This window comes from Macrotis lagotis, chromosome 7, assembly GCF_037893015.1.
Source record: "Macrotis lagotis isolate mMagLag1 chromosome 7, bilby.v1.9.chrom.fasta, whole genome shotgun sequence".
Classification (NCBI taxonomy): Eukaryota; Metazoa; Chordata; class Mammalia; order Peramelemorphia; family Peramelidae; genus Macrotis; species Macrotis lagotis.
The window spans coordinates 10,121,865-10,142,859 of NC_133664.1; the positions used below are offsets into that span (position 1 = coordinate 10,121,865).

Consider the following 20,995-nt stretch of genomic DNA (forward strand, 5'->3'; position numbering starts at 1 on the left):
ATAAGGAAACTGAGATATGGAGATATTGGTTGCCTTGACACCCAATTTTTTTTCTCATCTTCAACTGAATTTTGTTTTCTGCCTTGCAGGTGCTATTTCACCTTCTAAATTATGTCTGTGTAGAATTTGTAGTTCTTACCATATTTTTCTTTTAACTTTCGGTCTGAATCAAATCAACACCACCATTATTTCTGGAAAGGGCATGGCTATAGAATATCCTATTAGATCACTCACTATCTGTATTACTTCCCATATCATACCTCATCAGGGACAATCTCCCAAAGTTAAATCATAACAATTGCATTTCATTTATTAATTTCCATAGGTTGTACATCCTGATGGAATTCCAATACAAGCTTTTTGATCCTGGGTGAAAATTTTGATTTCAGACATGTTGAATTTGAAATGGAAAATGGAAACTCAAGTGAATATTTACTGTACTCATCTAGAAGAGAGACTGAATCTCAGGGCAAGGCTGGAGATAAAGATTTACCAATATTTATTCTAGACTCTCACTGAAATTCCTACTTTAAGTTTCATCTCATTATGTTATAGGGATGTTAATAGGTTCTTAAGGGTAGAATCAAGAGCATCTAAGTACTGGCAAGTAATATACAGTTGGAAAGACATCATCACAATTCCCAGCAACAAGCTATATTTGCTTTTGTAGGCCAAACCTCTGCCAGCATCATTACCAGTAGGCTTTCTACTGGGTGAAAGTTCTTTGGCTATCAATGAAAGAGTATAAGCCCCATTCCTATGCTTGTGCCAATTTCAGTAACTCAGAGATAGATGTAGAAAAGAGTATACATCCAAAAAACCACATGGAAATGATTTCTACATGGGCACCAATTGGTATTACAAAGATAAATGAAGAGAGATTTTATAAAAACTCCCTGTCAATTAAACCAGCTTATACTTCATCAATTAAATACAAAGTTGGGATTAAGTGAGAGCATTGGACATTATGTAGAATAGTATTATTGAAAGAAAAAGGAGGAGACTGATGTTTGTAAAATTCACAGGAAGATGATACCTCAACATTTAAATTTCTTTTAACTTCAACTAAGGAAATGATGTTAATTATGAAGCACTGTCATCTACTTTGTCACTGAACCCTCAGGATCATGAGACCTTTCCATCTGATTTCCAGCTAAAACTTTCTACATGTGTCATCTCCATTATTAGAGTTAGGGTTCCTTGAGAATAGGGACTTTGTTTTCTATTTTTATTTCTAGTGATTTTCTCATAGTATTTAATAAATTTATTCATCCATTTATACTTCCATAATATGAATAACATCAAATAACATGATAAAAAAAGAAAATCAATTATATCTTAATAGATGGGAAATGAAAGATAGCAATATGTCATATCAGAATCTATTGTTCATCTGTAGGCATACCATTTGCTTATTAGAGCCAAGATTTGAAAACAAAATAAAGATAGGAGAAAATAGAAAAATCAAAAGATGAAAAGAAGATATGTTATAATTGCTCTTGACTCAATTAAGATGTTGACACAGAAAAAGGCAATGGAAAATGGGGCAACCACTGACCATTTTCTCTAGGTATTCAATTAATATAAATAAATCACCGTAATTGAAAAGCCAGCAGAGTTTTAAGCCTGCTTCATTTCTCAAATTTTTTCCTTCTTAATCTTTTTGATGAGTAGAAATATAATGAAAATAAGTCTAATATAAATTTTAAATATAAAGCATTTCAAAAAACCATAAACATATGGAGGAACATAAGCATCATGTCAGTTCCTGATATACAGTGAAATAAAGTAGAAATGTCAAGTCACTAAATAAAACAAAGCCCCAAAGAGAGGATGGATATGATCAAGTGTCTAGAAAGGAGCTCTTTGCTGGAGGTGATGTAATTGGCAACATCTTGAAAGATCAGTTCTCCTTATAAATGAAAGGAAAATATATTGAGTGACTGAAAATAACCAAGAGAGCATTTTCCAAAAGGGTAATTATTGATCCAAATTTCTACATTCTCATCACTAATCTTAACATCTTTCTGGTGATGCTACATTGCTCCAAATTATAGCATAGTATTTTTCAAAGAATATTTTTTTTGTAAACCAGAGGGCACTAGTGACTTTCATGGGGGAATAAATAGGTTGCCCTATATTACCAACCCCAGATTTCATGGAAAGAGTTTTATATAAAACATTAATCTAGCATTATAGGACCAGAATGGGGATAATTTACACTGGGAGGGCTAATCAGGCTTCAGTAGCAACTGGGTTATGCCAACAGATATAGAAGAAGGTCTCTGGTCCATTGGTTGGGTGCCAGTTGAAGTTGATGTCTGAGATTAGAGATTTTGGATGTGTCATCGTAAGCTCAAAGACCCACTGAAGGGACTTCATAGATGTAATATGCTGAAGGCAATTAGTATATCAGCACTACAGATTTAGGACTGGCAGAGAACATGGAACATACTCTCCCCTCATTGTGCAAAAGAAAAAAAAAATCAAATGTCCTGAAAGTGACTTGACCAAGATTACACAGATGGTGACAAAGACAAGTTTTGATCCAATTCTTCTGATTCCATATCCGGGGGTCTTAGCACTGTGCCATTATTTGTAAGGACCAAGAAATTGAATCTATAGGAAATGGCAAGATGGTAGAAGTTATACAGGGGGGGATCTAAGGGAATTAACTCAATTTAGAGAAAGAGAAAATTCTAAGAAAGGATAAAGCAATAGAATATTTAGTGACAAAAGAACTACTATAAGCATAGAAAGTCTATATAGGAGAGAAATTTTTACCTGTAAGGGATGATAAATTATGTGAGAAAAATAATTTTTAAATTATTAATTTTTGAATTTTACAATTTTTCCCTTAGTCTCACTTCCCTCTCCCCCACCCCCCCACCGAAGGCAGACCATTAGCCTTTATGTTGTTTCCATGCTATACATTGATCTAAATGGAATGTGTTGAGAGAGAAATTATATCCTTAAGGAAAAAAATAAAATATGAGATAGCAAAATTACATAATAAGATAATGGGTTTTTAAAATTAAAGGTAATAGTCTTTGGTCTTTGTTCAAACTCCACAATTCTTTCTCTGGATACAAATGGTATTCTCTATCACAGATACCCCAGGTTTGTTCCTGATTGTTGCACTCATGGAATGAGCAACTCCATTAAGATTGATTATCACCCCCATGTTGCTGTCATGCTACAATGTTCTTCTGGTTCTGTTCATCTTGCTCAGCATTGGTTCATGCAAGTCTTTCCAGGTTTCTTTGAATTCCCATCCCTCCTGGTTTCTAATAGAACAATAGTGTTCCATTAACATACGCGGACCACAATTTGTTCAGCCATTCCCCAATTGAAGGACATTTACTTAATTTCTAATTCTTTGTTACCATAAACAGGGCTGCTATGAATATTTTAGTAAAAGTGATGTTTTTATCCTTTTTCATGATCTCTTCAGGGTATAGACTCAGTAGTGGTATTGCTGGATCAAAGGGATACGTGAAAAATGATCATTTTTCAAGACTATGCTATTCATGCTTTTTGACCCTGTGATCTTCCTAATAGAGGGGAAGAATGGTTGTAAATGTGATAAAATGTAGCTCCTGTAGTTTTTGTTTTGTTACAAGGAGCGGCTTAATTGAGGAGGGTATAAAAAAAGCAAAAAACAAAGGCATGTGTATCCCAAGGAATTGAGAGACAGAAACAAAGACCCAATATAAACCAAATTACCTAGAGCAACACTTCTTTGTGGAAATTTTACTGGAGTTGGACTAAAATAAATGAGAAGATTTGGATGAACTAAGGCATAGTAAAATAAGCAGAACTAGAGCAACTATCCATAACACCTCTAATGATACAACATTTATATACGGCTTATTGTGTTAGTTACTATGCAAAATACTTTGGAATTCCCATCTCATCTGAGCCTCACACCAATCCTGAGAGCTATGTGCTATTGGTACCCTCATTTTACAGATAAGGAAACCGAAGTAAACAGATTAAATAACTTGCCCAGGGTCACACAACTGGTAAGTGTTTGGAGGTCATATTTGAACTCAGGGCTTTGGACCAGTACACTGTGCACTCTAGCTCCACCTAGCTACAGAAATGTTAATGTAGGCAACACTAAAATATTTTAAATTGAGCTACTGAAGAAACAGTTACTGTTTTCCAGAGAATAGATAATGAAACATACCTCAGCAAAGGGTGAATGCTATATAGTTCATCAGAAATGTGCCATTGTATTGGCTGTTTTCTTACAGTGGAGTGAGAGAATGGCTAAGGAGGAAGATATCTACTAATGATCATGATATAAAAAGAAATAAAATCAATTTCTTTTTTAGTAAAGAGGGTATCTAATGTACAAAAGAGGTAGAATTGAGGTTAATAAATAAAAACAACTGATTTGGGGCAAGGAGGTCGATGTAGAAAGTGGTTTCTGTAAAATATGGGGAGAGGAATTAACACTACTGTAAAGAACAGAATCAGAGGAACAAGAGGCATAGATGAAGAAAGCCCTTTGTGTGACAAAATTTGGCAATGAAAGGAAGAAGCTTTGAATTTTTCAACTTGACTTCCCAGGGTCTTAATAGCTTGAACCAAATTCTTATTTTCCATCACCCTCTTACAGAAACTCCCCAATCCTGTAGAAGTGACTATAGCACATATGCTATTAGACTTCCTGCCTCTTTGTCTTTGTTGATTAATTTACCTTTGCCTCCTCTTTCATTGTTAAACTTTAGCCTCCTTTCATAACTACCAAGAGTATCCCCTGCCCTACGAAGTCTTCCTGAGGACTTCAGTATTCCTTGATCTTCCTCTTTGGGCTGCTTTGGTGTTTCTAGACCATCTCACAAAGTTATCACAAGTAAAATGGACATGTTGTCTCATGGATATTATTATTTTGACCTAAGCAATTTGGATGCCAGGGATCCCTGTGGTGTTTTAGCAATTAAAAGATCAGCGATAGCCAATGCGACCTCGTAGAGGGAATACTTAAAGAGCAAAGGATTTTCAGAATTGAAAAGCTGTCCAATTTCTATCAAGCCTCAGAAAAGGTTGTATGCATATTAGCATCCACTTGAATAATTAAATTATATGCTAATTGATGTGATGATGATGATGATGATGAGATTTTTAAACACTTTCACAGAGGATTAATTTTCTAGCTATAATCTTCGCATTTTATATGAAAAGCTTGGAAATCAACTCCCTGGTTAGGATGGTTCATCAACTTGACTTAGATTATTGTGTAGTTAGCAGAAAAGGCAACTTGTGGTTCCAGCTGGCCCAGGGGAGCTTAATCATTTTTGTGTCATTTTTTGCTTTGGCAGTCTAATGAAACTTATGGAACCATAATTTAGAAACATATATTTTAAATGTGAAAAATAAAATACATGAGAATATAATGGAAGCCAATGACATTGAGGAACAGATATCAAAATATTAAAAATCAAATCAAAACAAACATCACAGACCCTAGATTAAGACTGCCTTACTAGTGATTTTAAAGCTTGGAATTAGGAAGACCTGGGTTCAAATCCTTTTGCTGATACATCTGTGCTAGGGAGCAAAATCAAAGTTTAACCTCTTAGTGAGTCAATGATTCTCAAACATTGCAATTTGTAGAAGGTTATCAAGTTAGTTTCTTGCAGAAAGGTTCCCACGAGAATATTTTCACTCATGAAATCACATGTCAGGGATAGTTCACCTATTCACCCACCCTCAATAGAAAAGAAAGGAAAGATACATTTTTTATTATTAACTTGATTCTCAAGTCATAGTTGAGTGAAAGGTAGTGCAAATCTCCTGAGAAATGATTATTTTGAGTCAATGGCCCCTCCATTTCTCCACATCATGGTTTTACAAGAATTTATAGATCCTGGGTTTGCTGAGGAGTTACTTCATTTTTCTATGATGCATTGCAACCAACCTAGAGGTTCAGGAATTCCTTGATCATAGCTCCATCTGATTGTTCTTCTGCACAAGGATTCTTTATAAAATTCCAGAACATGAGTTAGAAATTGACTTAAAGAATCCAATAAACTTGCAAGCTTTGGCAGACTTCCAAACTAAATTTATAGACTGGAAAAAATATGGCCTTCCCATTGTCCTCTTTTTTTTATCCCCTTCAGAATTGTCTTGTGCTTGTGTGTGAGAGAGTGAGTGTGTATGTACACTCACACACACACACACACACACACACACACACACACACATTTATCATTTTACTGACACCAGAGTTGGAAATTAAATTTTCATTATGGGGTGGATCTGATGAGAGTGTTTAAGCTTCAACCTTTTTCAATAGGGCTTAATGCCTTGGGACTCCATCTTCCACCAAGAATGAATTTCTTCTCTTTATTTCCCCAAGAAGAATTCAGGACCAAGATACAATGAGATTTGAATTCTTATTTTTAAGTTTATCTTATTAGTCCAGTGGTTGGGGTGCCCACTGACCAGCTGGGTTTAACCCCCTAAAATCCTCTAGTTCCTTCCAGACTCAAACTGACCCTTCTCTTTGAGACATGATCTATGCAACTTTAATTAGATATTTTATTTCTGCTAATTCTATGAAAGGCTAATGGGGGCAGAAAACAAACTCAGAAGCCTCTAATAAGTTCCAATCCTGTTTGCTGGCTGCTCTGTATTACATGAAGAGACGAGAATTGTTTTTTTTTTTTCATTCCCTATCTGATAATTGAAAACCTATCTTGTTCTTACAGAATGGGTTTGCTGTTGTAAGGCCCCCAGGCCATCATGCTGAAGAGTCAACAGCCATGTAAGTACCAGGGAAGACTGGCCATCCTGGAGCTCTGGGGTTACTGGCAGTCACCTGCACCATGCACGTCTCTAAAACTCTCTAATTGTTAGCAGATGCCTGCGGAGGCTTGCGAGGTCCTCCCAGAAGCAGATTTATAGCTTCAGAGATCATATAGCATTTTGAGAAATGCCCTGAACGTTATTTATAATGGTTTTTTCCTGGCTGATTTGCTTTCTGATTTCTCTGTTCTTCTCTATTCTGCAGGGGGTTCTGCTTTTTTAATTCGGTGGCAATTACCGCCAAATACTTACGAGAGCAACTCAATGTAGGCAAGATATTGATTGTAGACCTGGTAGGTATCCTGGGCAAGTTTGGTTTTCTTCTTCTCAGAGGTGAGAGAGAGTGGGTTTGTGTTCCCATGCCTTCCAAATAATCCAGAAGTGTGCGGACTCCCAATTCAATGTGAAGACTCATTAAATCTTGCCTGGACATTCTGAAGCCATAAACATGAAGCTTTCACTTTCTCAGCATTAACAGAGATTTAATGAGAAGAAGCCACAGCTCGGGGCAGCCTTTTTATGGTCCTTAAATGAATTGATACTTCCAGTGTTAAAATAACCCAACAGAACCAGAGTTTACTTTCCCCCATAGAATAGAGGCCCTAACGAGTCCGATGGGCTGGAAAGAATGTTGTTGCTGTGGTTACCAAATTGGCCACTTCCCCTACCTCGGATCCTTTGGCTTGTTGGGTAACACTGGGATCATTCAAACAAACCGGCTTGTCATTCTCCAGGCTTGGATGCCAGGGTGGGATGTCTCCCTATAGGAAAGCAGGATGATTAAAAGTCAACAGTATTGGGCTGGGCCACCAATCTAAGAGGATGCATTCTTGCACGATGGAGTTATAATTTGCTTAACAAATGGTTTGTTTAAATGTGGGTGACACTTGGCATGTTGGCCATAGTGTGTGCATGAATTAGGGATTGAATCTTTGCCTCCCCCCAAAAAGGACCAGCTCTGTATGCGGGCTCGAGGAGAGTGGGAGGGTGATTTATGAGGCCCATGCTGGCTGGGCCGACAGTTCAGGAGAGAGGTGTAATAGGTTGTCTGACAAAGCATAGACAGGAAATGAACCCTGGCATCAAACCCTAACCCAAGGCATCTGTACTTAATTAATTTTTGCAGGTGATAAAAGATTTAAAGACAAAATATGTTAAAGGGTTTTTTTTGAAGTGCATGGCTTAATAGTCTAAATCTTGTTCATATCTACACTCATAATTAAATCTTATTGGGAAGTCATGGCCTTCCCATCTAGCACTTTGGTTCAGTTAAGCAAACAGAGCAGAAATTGAAAGAAAGAATGAATGGAGATGGGAAGGGGGAGAGAATGAGAAAGCGAAAGATATATAGACAGAGAATGAGACAGAGAAAGGGAAAGAAGAAAAATAGAGAGGAGTAAAAAAAGTAAAAAAGAGAGAAAAAAAGAAAAGATGTGATGGAAAGAGAAAGAAAGAAAAGGAAAAAGAATGAAAACCAAAAGAAGACAAGAAAATGAAATAAAAGAGAAAGCAAAAGCAAAAAGAAAAAGAAAGAATGAAAAAGTCAACAAAGATGAAAGAAATGAAAAGGAGAAAGTAAAGTAAAAAGAAAATGAAAGGGAAGAGTAAAAGAAAAAAGAGGAAAGGATGACAAATGAAAGAATAAAATGAAAAGAAAGATAAAATTACTTTTTCTAGTTGATTGATGTTTGGAATGTTTGTGTTCTATCACTTCCAAATAAAGAAGAGGAAGTAAACAAAAAAAAAAACAGAAAAAGAAAATGAATAGTGAGAGAAATTTTAAAAGAGAATAAAAGACAGAAAGAGAAGAAAGAATGAAAAGAGAGAGAAGAAAAGGAATAATAAAGGATAAGGAAAGAAAAATGAGAAAAAAGAAGAGACAAGAAGAAAGTAAAAAAAGAAACAATTTAAGAAGCAATCAAACCAGAAACATGAGGAAGAAAGTTGAAAGAGAAAAGATAGTGGATGAGAGAAGAAAAGAAAACAAGGAAAAGAAGAGAGAGTGAGAAAGGAAAGAATGAGAAGAAAGAAAAGAGAAAGAATGGAAGGAAAAAAGATAGGGAGACATGGATGAATTAAACAGTATCATGTATAGAAAGTATAGAAAGTGTGTTTGTTTATCATGAAATGTGTGCCTATAGAGATATATAATTAAAATGAAAATTATAGACAATAACTTTCATTTCTTTGCTAGGATAGATTTTAAAATCTATGTATATAAATTATATATAAACACAATAATACTTCACCTGTTCTACAATGAATAACATATTCTGAGGACTTTTTCATTGATCTTTTACTGACGTTCTTTACCCAACTGCAGCCCAGAGCTTGCCTTTAAGGAAAACAAAGTTAACAAATGTCATGATACTATTAAAAAAAAATAATGCCTGAGACGAGGAAGTTCGTTTTTCCCATGCATGTTAAAAAAAAAACTTCAAGTTTCATCACCCCTCCCCCTTCCACTCAATAAAAACACAGTAAACTTGTTGAAGTTTTAAAGATACAACATAATTGCTGTGTTGCCATGGTGGCTGTTTTTATTAAAAGATTAAGTTTCAACAATGTGCTAGAATGTAGGATTAGACTGAATTTCTTTCCCTCTCACAATGTCACCCTAGCAGAAGTACACATTTATTTAGTTTTTTTATATGTTCATATGAATATATATTATATATAATTACATATAATAAATATTATGATAAATGATAAGAAAAAATTGGAAGACTAGAGATTTCAAATCCCCAGTTCTTGTTTGTTAAACTTGAACATCCTGGGGTTCTTGACTGGAGTGGAGAGCGGATTTTGCAGTCCTTCTCGATCTTTCTGTGTTTAAGACGGACGTCATCAATCATTGCTCAGAGGCGCCTTTGATAGAGGAATGCACGCTATCCAGATGCAGAAAGCTTGAAATATAGGCTGAGTCTGACAGCTACTCATTTAAACTTGAGTTAGTTTATGACTGTGTTTTTCATACTTAAGAGGGATATTTGTGATTTCCCTCTCCATTTTAGTTGTTACTTAATGCAAGGAGAGAAATGGTCCTAGTGGGGGAGGTGGGATGGAGAGAAATCTGATCCAATTTAGAAAATGGATGTCCCAGGGAGCTCTGATGGAAATCCTAGAGAGAACCTGTATTTTTCCTCCTTCCCATCTGAGAACCTGATTTTTCCCCAGCAGGCATAGATTGAAGGTATCTATTGCAAAATGTTGCAATACCTCAACTTCTGTTCAAATGGCCTGCCTTGGAGATTGCTGGCCCACATATATTCCAGTGTTCTCCTAAACACTGCAGCTGCTGGGGTTATTTTGAGGGAACAATCTGTTTCTTCCAGCTGCTGGGGAAGAATTTTGAATGTGCCACGTGGCTTGGAGACATCCCTTCTCCTTGGCCGAGAGATCTATTCTACAAATTAGCAAGGAGGAGAAAGTTGGCACCTAACCAGCTGGAAAGAAGCCATACCCTTCCAAACCTCAAAAGGACATTAAGCTAGGAGGATCTGAGTTCAAATGTGGCCTCAGTAATAATTACCTAGCTGTGTGACCTTAGGCAAGTCACTTAACCACATTGCCTTGCAAAAACCAAAAAAAAAGGCATTAAATGGGAGATGTGCTTTTGTGTTTTTTTGCTTAAATTGTATTACCTTTGTCATATGCTCTATTTTTTAAGAGGGTGATGTCCCATTTTGTATCTTTAGTGGGAAGATTGAATTCTAATTCTGTCCTCTTCTCAGGATTCCAGAGAAATTCAGAAGCTAGTGGTTGTTCACAAAGAATTAGTTTCCATGATGTGTAAAGTTTATGTGGATCTTTCCCTAAAAGATTTGTTACCTTTAGTATCCTCGATAATGCCCAACTTCCCTCACTTCTCAAGAGCCTATAAAATCATTATATGGAAGTGGGTAGTGGTCAGTTATTTCTACAATTCATTTTCCTACTTTGTTTTGACTCATGGCTTATTCATTCTGTGAGACTGTATTGTGACCTCCTCCTCCCAAACTATGGAGAATCTGTACTTTTCAGAATTGCACATGATTTTGGAGGGAGGCAAAAAAAAAATGCATAATGAAACATATGCAGAGTTTTACAAAATAAATGCAAGATAGATTGGGTGGGTGGGTGGGGTCACTGGAAAACCTTTCAGGGAGAAGGTGATACTTGATCTCTGGATCTTAAAAAAAATACAGAATGAGCACATTCTAGCTATGGGGTTCAGCCATGGCAGAGGCACATATATGTGTGATGTCTTATGTGTTGAGGAACAAGAATACAATTTTAGGGGGAAGCTAGGTGGCACAGTGGATAGAGCACCAGCCGTGGAATCAGGAAGACCTGAGTGCAAATCCGGCCTCAGACACTTAATAATGGCCTAGCTGTGCGATCTTAGGCAAATAACTTTACCCTGTTGCCTTGCTAAAATAAATGCCATTTTAGTTTGGATTTGGAATACAAATTTTGTCAAGACTGTGGGAGCAGAAGTGGCTAGCAATTGTCTCTCTGAGTCTTTGTCCTCAGATTCAACAGAACCAGCTTCTCTCAGCTCTTCCTTACTTTTTCTAGTTGATTGATGTGTGGAATGTTTGTGTCCTATCACTTCCAAATTCAAGGCAAGTTCCTCCCGATGGTCTTTGAATTTTGCATGTAACAAAAGGGACCTCATCTTCCCTTCTTCTCCCACCCCAAACACACTTTGATTCAGGCATCAGAAGTTCATAAATTAACTCCCTATGAGTTCATAAGAGTTTGGCCATCATCATTGACTTCCTAATTGAGGAGTAGTTTTCAGTAGGTGAACACAAATATTATAAAAGAGTGTGGTTTGGCAAGTGGTTGCATAGGGGTATGGAGGGTAGTGAAAAAGAGCCTCCATTGCTGAACAATATTTGAAGCTTTCTGTCACTAGATGGCATGGGCTACCATAGAATTCTAAAATCCAGGGCTGGGTTTTTAATCTCTTTCATTCTGAGGCATCTTTTTTTTCCCCGATGAAATGGGGAGATATTTTTTCATGGTTTCCAAATGCCTAGTCTATTATATGCTTAAGGCCTTGAAAAAAATGACTCACATTGTGGCATCTTTCTTCTAATCTCTTATACTTTACCATTTGAATAGAGTTTATCCTTTAACAAGCTTTGATGGATTGGTTCATCTAATTTAATTAATTTAATAAAAAAATTTCCTTATTCAAGAAAAAAAATCCCTTACCTTTCTTAACACTCATTATCTGAATCTTTATGACTCACATGCATCTAGTTAGTAGTTATAGAACATAAGATTTGTACCCAGAAGGTGAAAATTCCTTCTTCAAGAAATCTGAGACTTTATATCATTAAGTTTTCTCCTTTTCATTCTCAAAGCATCAGCGATTTAGTATCTTCCTTATTCTTTCCCAAATGTTTCTTTAACAAGGACATAGGATGACTGGTCAGGGCCGTTATTTACCTTCATCTTCATATTTTAAGTTTCCTAAATTTAGAAATAAAGGGGGGCACAGAGATTATCCCAACTAAAACTCTCATTTGACTAGTGAGAAAAGTAAAGCACATTGAGCTTAAGTGACTTGCCCAAAGTCACAGTGGTAGCAGGTGGTAGAACTAAGATTTGAACCCAGATTTTTTTTACTTCAGGTGAATTATACTTTCCTGTGTTTATATATATATATATATATATAGTGTTTGTCTTTATATATACAAATTATATATAAACATATGCATGTCTATATGGCTACATATCTACATATCAGTACCAGTTACATACATCCTCATAGTTCTGAATATGGAGGAGAAAGTCCAGGAATGGAGAGCAGGTTTGTGTTTCTTCATGTTAGTGATTTCAGAACACTTGTTAATCATGTCCCACTGGGTCATTTTATTCACTCTTCGGTACTTTGGCATTCTTGCGAGCATCCTATTAGCCTATTATCTTCTTCACGATCCTAGGTGTTCCTCAAGTCTGGTTTGTGCTTCGACTCTGAGGACACTTACTCAACAGCACTTATATTACTTAAGATAAAATCCTTGCAAAGAAGAATAAGACTAGACAGCTCTAGAGATAAGGTCTGGCTTATATCTCAAGATATTGTTAAATTCTTAAACTGGAGAAATTGTTGGGTCTGACTCAGCTGCCCTCCCTGCTCCAGTTCAACACTCACAAATTTCTTGAACTCATTGGCCATAGTAAAATTCCTTCATCTTTAAAAGAGTCAACATGTAACATAAACAAGAAATATAGTGTATGGTTCAGGAATCTTAAACTATAATTTCTATATGTGTTACCTTATTGCTCCTTCTCTCTTATGGGGATATTGGAGGAGGGGGAGGAGTCATCATAATCCACTTTGGAGGAATAACTAATATGGATTCAACAGCATTCCTCAGAACAGCATGTGCAAGAGTACATTTGAATTTGACCATCCTGGGATGATAGCCAACTAGCCAGACTCAACTTGAACATCGTTATGGAGTTCATAAGACCAGCCCCAAAAGGACTCATGAACAACTGAAGTGGATGAATGACCTCCCTTTCTAAACTTCCAAATCCTGCCCAGATGTTATACTGGGAAGGCTGTATGGCTCAGTCACCACTGGGTATGCCAAAGTTGAGAAAATGATAGTGTCAACTAAAAGATTATGTGTGGTGATAAAGGATGAAGTAGTATTCAGAAGGCCAAGTATGTGAATGAAAACTCCTCTTACCAGACAGACACTGAAGAATAAACACAACAAAGAACAAAAAGATAGGATGTTGTAGTCAACGAACATTTTCAAAGAAATAATATTTCCTCCTGGTTCTTGTGAATGTCTATAACTGTTGAAGGAGATCAAATCTGGAAAAATAAGAAAGATATCAACCTAGGTTACATGGAAAGCTGGCTAAAATTAAGTCATCATTCTCAGAAACTGAAACATTGAGAATGAGTTAAAGAGGAGCTCAGGACTACAGAATGGAAAATGATGGAACATTCCCAAACAGGAAGACAGTTGCATCTATAAATTAGAGATTAAAAAAGGAATTTAATTTTAGTCAATCTTCTAGAAGATTTTGCTGAATGAATGACTTGCCAAGAGACAGTAAAAGAAGTCATGCTAACTGACTCATCAGGAAACCAGTATGGTTTCATCAAGGACAAATCGTTTTCCTTCTTGGTCAGGGTTTCTCCTCTGGTAGATCAGGAAAATATTGAGATTGTTGTTTGCCTAAGTTTTTTAAAAAAATCCTGCCATGAAGTCTACAATATCTTTGCATAGGAGATGGAGAGAGTAGGTTATACAATGCTACAGTTAGTTGGATTTGGCATAGGTTGTATGGCTAGACTCAAAGAATGGTTATTAAGGGTGAGATTTCAGTGGGAGGGTGTTCTTGAGTCGAGGAATGTCCTAGGAATCACTATTGTCTAATATTCTTATTGTCTAATATTGTACTATCCAAGCTATTTTGCCATTCTCTTGAATGAAACTAGATGATGGGATTATCACGTATCCAGATGACACAGTTTTGGGATAGAAATAAACTACAATTGTTGGAGTGGATAGAGCTCTGGGCTCAGTTGGATAGAGCTGAATGGTTATTTGATTTACTTTTTCTATTTGTCTGAGTTTCCTCAACTGTAAAACCATGATCCTAATGGTGCCTACCTCTTAGAATTTTTTTTTCTGAGTATTAAAGGACACTAGATTTATAAAAAAATCTTACAGAATTCTTTGCACATATCAGTTGCTATATAAATTCTAGTGATATTGTGGTTAAGGAAGTTTATAATGATGATAACAATGCTGGAAAAAATACTGACAGGCCAGAGAATTTTGAACTGAATCTGAGAACCTAAAGAATAAGAGAGATAAAAGTAAAGTCTTGCCCTTGGATTAAAAGAATCAATTCCATAAGGTCAGTAACATGGAAGCATGACTTGAATTCACTTTGCAACCATTTTAAGAGTCTTCCATTCTTCCTTTGATTCATCATTGCCATTTCTCACAGCACAGGAATATTCCATTATTTTCTTTTAATAGAACTTGTTAAATTATGATGGCATGTTTCCAGTTCTTTGCTGCTACAAAAAAATGGAATATGGAAAACAGCAACATCAAAACAAATCCTATGATCTTTTCTGGATCCATAATTCTGTGCTCTATAATGGGCATTTCATATGCAAGGTCACACTGCATATGATTTTCCTAGGATCTTGCCCATAGGAAAAAGTATCCTTTGGAATTTCTTCCCATTCCCTACATACTCTGGAAATATTTAAACAGAATCAAGCTATTATTTACTGGATTCATTTGAATCTTTTATATCAGTTCAAAGATGAAAAGCGTTCATTTTAAACATATGGAATGTACTACATATGAAATGTATTTGTTCGTCTAGTATTATGCTGGGTAAAGAGGTTGCAAAGACAATTAAAAAATGGTTCCTGCCCTCAAGGAGTTCACCTATGATTGAAAAAAAAGTGTTGGTTTAAGCTACACAAACAAAATTAGTTTAGTAAAAGGAATGAACCTAAACCAAATTTCTATCAAGGAAAATTCATAATTTTTATTTTTTTTGGATCAAAGAAATCAAGAGCAAAAACGTCTATAGGGAAATAAGAACATACATTGGTTTTTGAATGTGTATTAATGACAATATAAACATGTTATTAGAGATGGAAACTCATCTAGTCTAACTTGCTTATTTTTACAGACAAGTAAGCTGAGACCACATAAAATTGTAGTGACTTGCTAGAGGTCACATCACAAATAATAGAGTTTGAATCCAGATCCTCTGAAACTAAGACTAACACCTTGCCTACTGTACAACAACCCTCCCTCCCAAACTAACTCAGTCATTTGACCTTTGAGGAAACTGAGTCCTATAAAAGAATAGTGACTTTCCTAAAGTCACCAAGTAGTTTTTTTTTAAGCAGGATGGAAACTGAAATCCAAAAAGAGTTCTTTTTTATTGACTTTTTAAAAAAAGACATTTTTTCTCTTGTTTCCCTTCTTTAAAAGCCAAGTTAACATTTAATTAATAAAGTCTGCATGAACTTGAAGTTGAAACAAAACGTTTTTTTCCTACAACTCTGAGTCACAATACTATTTTGTTATAATCTCAATTAGGCAACTTGGCCTTTAAAAAGATTTCCAGAAATAAAATATAAATAGCAAATTATCACAGCCCCCTAAACATATGATTTCCACAGATGCCTGGATCCTTTACATTAAGATTGAGAGTTTTGTGGTCTCCTCTCTCCTCCCTTCTCAATTCATGTGCTTGAGTACACACACATTTCAGTGGAATGTTGCCTTCTGTCTCAGAGGTACTTTAAGAAATGAGTGTGCTTGGCCTCAAGCATTGTACACACAACGTTTTTGGATGCTTTCTAAATATTAAATAAAATCCCCTAACGTGAATTGTAGGACCTGATACAAAACAGTACTTTTGTATTCCACGCCATGGGCAATGAGGGATACATGTGGTCAGGTCTGATTTCTCTCTGGAGTGAATGGAAGATCATGAGGTATGGTGTACAAAAATAGCATCGTCTGCCTGGTCATAAGGGACCTGGATTTGAGATAGCTTCTGACACAAAATTGTCATCATAAGACGAAAGAGTTTCAGGCATGAGGTACCTGAGAGTCTCTTAGAGGACCTCTAGTCCAATGGTCCCATTGAACAGAAGAACAGATTGAGGACCTAGAGAAGGAAAAGGAGCTGACCAAAGTGACTCAGGAAGTGAATGTTTGAGCTCAGTTTCCACTCCAAGCCCCCCTTCCTTGTGTGACTTTGGAGGAGTCAGTTTCCTCACCTGAAATATGGTGACTCTAGGATCAGTCCAGCTCATGCCTTACTGATGGGGTTGCTGGAACAAGGAACCGAGATAATACAATCAAAAGAGCTTTAAGAAATACAAAACAGCTGCTTCCATTCTCACTGTGGTAGAGAAAGTGGTCGATTTGGCATTGCAGAGATCGGAACCCAAATCCTACTATGGCCAGGTCAATTGACCCTCTCTGAGCAGCAATTTCCTCATCTATAAAATAAGCATAGTAATAACCCCTGTCCCTATTGCGAAAGGCTGTTGGGAAGTTCAGATGAGATGTTTTTCAATCATCTTGCAAATGTTAAAACATTGAATAGATACATTTTATTGTCATTCTTTATTGACTAGATTGGAAGCTCCTTGAGGAGAGGGATGGTTCCCCCCGCCCCATTCTCTGTATCTCCAGAACTTAGTGCCATAACTAATATTTAATAGGCTCTTAAAAAATTCTACTGAATGATTTTATTTACCCCTATTTTCCATTCTCATTTACCCATATTCTTATAGCTGTACTTTCTCTACCAATGTGGACTACAACCAAAACTTTGTATATAACATTAAAGAGGGAATGCCATTTTTCTTTGACTTCTTCCCCATTCTTTGTTATTACCAGAGTAAGAAACCCTGATGACAGGTTATGGCACATCCATTGCCCAGGTAAGCATGGCCTAGTTAACTTATCTCCTCCCCCCCACTACCCACACAATGGCCATAACCTTTTAGTTCTGAAAAGAGAAAATGCACTCTAGTCATTACTTTTTCAAGCATTTGAACCATCTAGTACAGAATTTTACCAAAGACATGCTTTTTTTTTTTCCCATCTCTGAGAACAACTGGATTCTTCTCTTTTCACGCCTAAATTCCCATACGCATGGATCTTTGTGCACTAAAATGAAACAATAGGGGGAAAAGCTTTTGAAAACTTTGAATCATCTACAGATGCCCAAGTGCCCAATTTTTTTTTCTTTTATGATTTGACTAATGGAAGAGGAATAAAAACCTTTTTTTCCTTTTTCTCTTTATTTCTGGTGGAAGGTGGAGGCGAGGGGCTGGGTCAACACTTAAGGCAATCATAGAATGTCGGATTTATGCAGATTGCATTTCTCCCTGATGTGTGTGAATCCCCAAACTCTCTGCCTATTTGGGCCAACTGATTTAATAGCTAATGAGCTCATACCTCTGGGTCTTCAAGCCTTGCCGTCACGATTTTACGAACATGAAGTATGAAATCCTTTCTGCATCTGGCATCTCTTTTGAAGTGAATCTAACTGCTGAGGGACTGCTCACTGAACTGAACACTTCAAGAAGGCCAATTTACTCAGCTGGTTGCAAAGCCTTTGACCTCGGCGGTGGAACTTTGGCAAGGCACTGAATCCATTCAGGCTTAGTGTTCTGTCAAGAAGAGGGGAAAATGCTCTCCAAACGTGAGCTCCTTCTGCAAAATGTGAGCTTGCAAGCTTCCACATTCGTCTTTCTTTGGAGGCCAATGAGGCTGGTTAATTAAGCCAGAGGGGTTATGAACTGTTGGCAGTTAATAAGTCATAAACTCCCCCCATAAAACAGGATGCTAGATTCCATCACTGGGGCAAGGACTACAAAGGGCCGGTGTATAAATATCTAATTGTACAAAAGGACTGGGATTTCTCAATGACTGCTCATCTGGAGTCTCTAGGGCATGCTTGCTGTGGTTTCCTGATTTTTTAGAAGCCAGTTTAAAAAATGAGTGCATTAAAGAGTAATTTGCCCAAAAGTCCCGGAAGTCGAGGGGGTGGCAATGGAAGCAGAAAGAAAAAGAGGGATGCGGCCAGGGAAGGAAGAGAAAGAGGGGGAGCATGGGGTGGGGGTCAAGGGGAGGCAGGCATCAGAAACTGCCTCCACACTGAGTGGGACAAGACTGCATCTGTTTGCTCCCTCTAGGATGTTCACCATGGGAACGGTACCCAGCAGGCTTTTTACGCTGACCCCAGCATCCTGTACATTTCCCTCCATCGCTATGATGAAGGCAACTTCTTCCCCGGCAGTGGAGCCCCAAATGAGGTTAGGTTTATTTTCTTCAGAGTCCCATTTTTATTTGTATCTTGCCCATAATTGCATGGCGTGATTACCCCTAATTTTCTAGGCCTTTGCCGCTGCTTTAAATTACACGAGATTACCGAACTCTCCCAGGAGACCATGGGCCAACCAGGAACAAGTGTCTAACCCAGAACATGACTTGTCAAGCAGAGCCCCATTGAGTTGATGTGGTGTTTGATGTTTGTTTCAAAAGCTTGTCTGGCTTTGCATGCTTCTCTTTGGGCTTTCCTCCTTGTGCCCCCTCCCTGTGACCTGGTTTGCCATTCTTCCTTTTCCCAGGTTGGAAGTGGCCTCGGTGAGGGCTATAATGTGAATATTGCCTGGACAGGTGGCCTGGACCCCCCCATGGGAGATGTAGAGTACCTTGAAGCCTTCAGGTGGGTACTCCATGCTCCCACAGAGAGCAGCTTGAAAATGGAATATAAACCGACACAAAAATTAATCTGGGGAAAAAAGCAATCAAATAAATTTGATAAAGATCCAAATTCTTGCTGATGTAAAGCCAACTTCAAATAACTCTCATTTTCAATATTTTAATAAAATGCAAGGGTTTGTTTAACTAAGTAATGTTAGGGACACGGAACAAAGGACATAAAAGAGAAGTGGATGCAATTAGCCATTTGTTTTTAGTTTGTACCCTAACCCCAGAGCACTGTGGGGTGGGTGTATTAACCAAGAGCCTACCTGATTTCTATGGAGAAAATTCCTCACTTCTGTCTTCCTGCCTTCCCTTCATGAACCAGTGAAGTCATTCTTTCTCATTCTGCTTTTCCTGATGCCAATATTCATATTTTCAAGGGCAACTAGGTGGCAGAGTGGGTAGAGCACTGGTCTTGGAGTCAAGAGGATGAAAGTTTATATCCAACCTCAGATACTTACTAGCTGTGTGACCATGGGCAAGTCACTTAACTCTGCCTCACATCCGGGGTCATTAATCATCCTGATCCATATCTGGCCTTTAGACCTAGATGGCTCCAGAGGAAAAGTGAGGCTGGGGACCTGGCACAGTCCGCTTTGCTCAAATCCAATTCCTGTGCTTATCATGGCATCATCTCCCCAATGCCATGGTCTTCTTCGAGAATGAAGGACAAACATTATTATTATTATTGTTATTATTCATACTTGAGCAAGAAGAGTGCTTTAGATTTTATATGCATTTTATAGGTGTGGCAGAGATGTTGAACCTATGATTTTATTTGTGTATCAAACTCCTGATGGAGAAATTCTCTCCAGTGCAGAACGACAACCCATAGGTAATTTCTTATCTTAAACAAGAAAACTTAGAAAAACCTTAGAAGCTTGCCCATGTTTTTCTTTCTGCCACATATTGCTTCTAATCAATGGAAATAATGTGAATCAATAAAATTTGTCTCAGTTTCCTAATCTGTAAAATGAGCTGGAGAAGGAAATGAGAAACTAATATCTTTGCCAAGAAAACCCCAAATGGAGTCACAAAAAGTCAGACCTGGCTGAAACAACTATTCAACCACAAATGTGAATAAATGGCATTTTGCAAAGTCATCCTACACCTTCTTGGTGGCACTGATGAGAAAAGTCAGTTGAACTGTGGATCACCTTTGGGTCTGGGGAGTGATTAGTGCTTGCCCAAGGAGAGGACTCCCTTTCCAGGGCATTGAATTTCCCTTCTAATCTGTGACATTTTGCTGTTGAGGACAAAAGAAAAAACTATTAGTAGATACCCACCTAACTCACTCACATATCTCTGTAAATTAACAGACTTTACTAGTTGCACATCCCCGAAGATTAAATTAAAGAAAAAAATAATCATTTTGCTTCTCTAGTAAACGTGTGGAGCTAAACCATTTGGAACAACTTGGAAAGTTTAGTAAAACAACTCTGACCAGTCTTGGATTCAGAAACAAGGCTCTTCACTTTTCAGGGTCCCAAACAACTCTAAGAATTTAAATTATGATGCTGATTCCCTTCAGTAAAACTCATGCTCCACTGATGAAATTCCAGGTATTAAAGTCCCTTATAAAAATAAACCATTCTTACAATTTAATGGGAAAACAAGGGATCAATATTGTCCTTCTGGGTAATCAAGGATTTCTATATTAGACTGATGGTCCATTGTCATCCTTTGTTCTCAAAGAGGGCCAAAACGACATCACTATTTTGGTGACAAGTTAGAGTATCTGACTGTGGCTGATCAGATTAATATGAGTGTAGAAGGCTCTATCCCAGATCAGGCACAAGTAAACCACGTGAACATTTGAGGTGGATTCTCCAAATTTGTACATCTTGCATTTTTTCGTGTTACTACAATTCTGCTGTACTTAT

General features: G+C 37.2%; 1 protein-coding gene across 6 annotated transcripts in view; it reads left to right on the forward strand.

Moving 5' to 3' along the window:
• HDAC9 (histone deacetylase 9) overlaps positions 1 to 20,995 on the forward strand; it is a 947,449-nt gene that overhangs the window by 755,963 nt on the left and 170,491 nt on the right. For all 6 annotated transcript variants that reach the window (XM_074195439.1, XM_074195435.1, XM_074195433.1 and 3 more), the window contains 4 exons: positions 6,723 to 6,778; positions 7,025 to 7,112; positions 18,539 to 18,658; positions 18,974 to 19,071. In XM_074195439.1, coding sequence (XP_074051540.1) covers positions 6,723 to 6,778; positions 7,025 to 7,112; positions 18,539 to 18,658; positions 18,974 to 19,071 — 362 coding nt within the window. The remainder of the gene's footprint in view (positions 1 to 6,722; positions 6,779 to 7,024; positions 7,113 to 18,538; positions 18,659 to 18,973; positions 19,072 to 20,995) is intronic.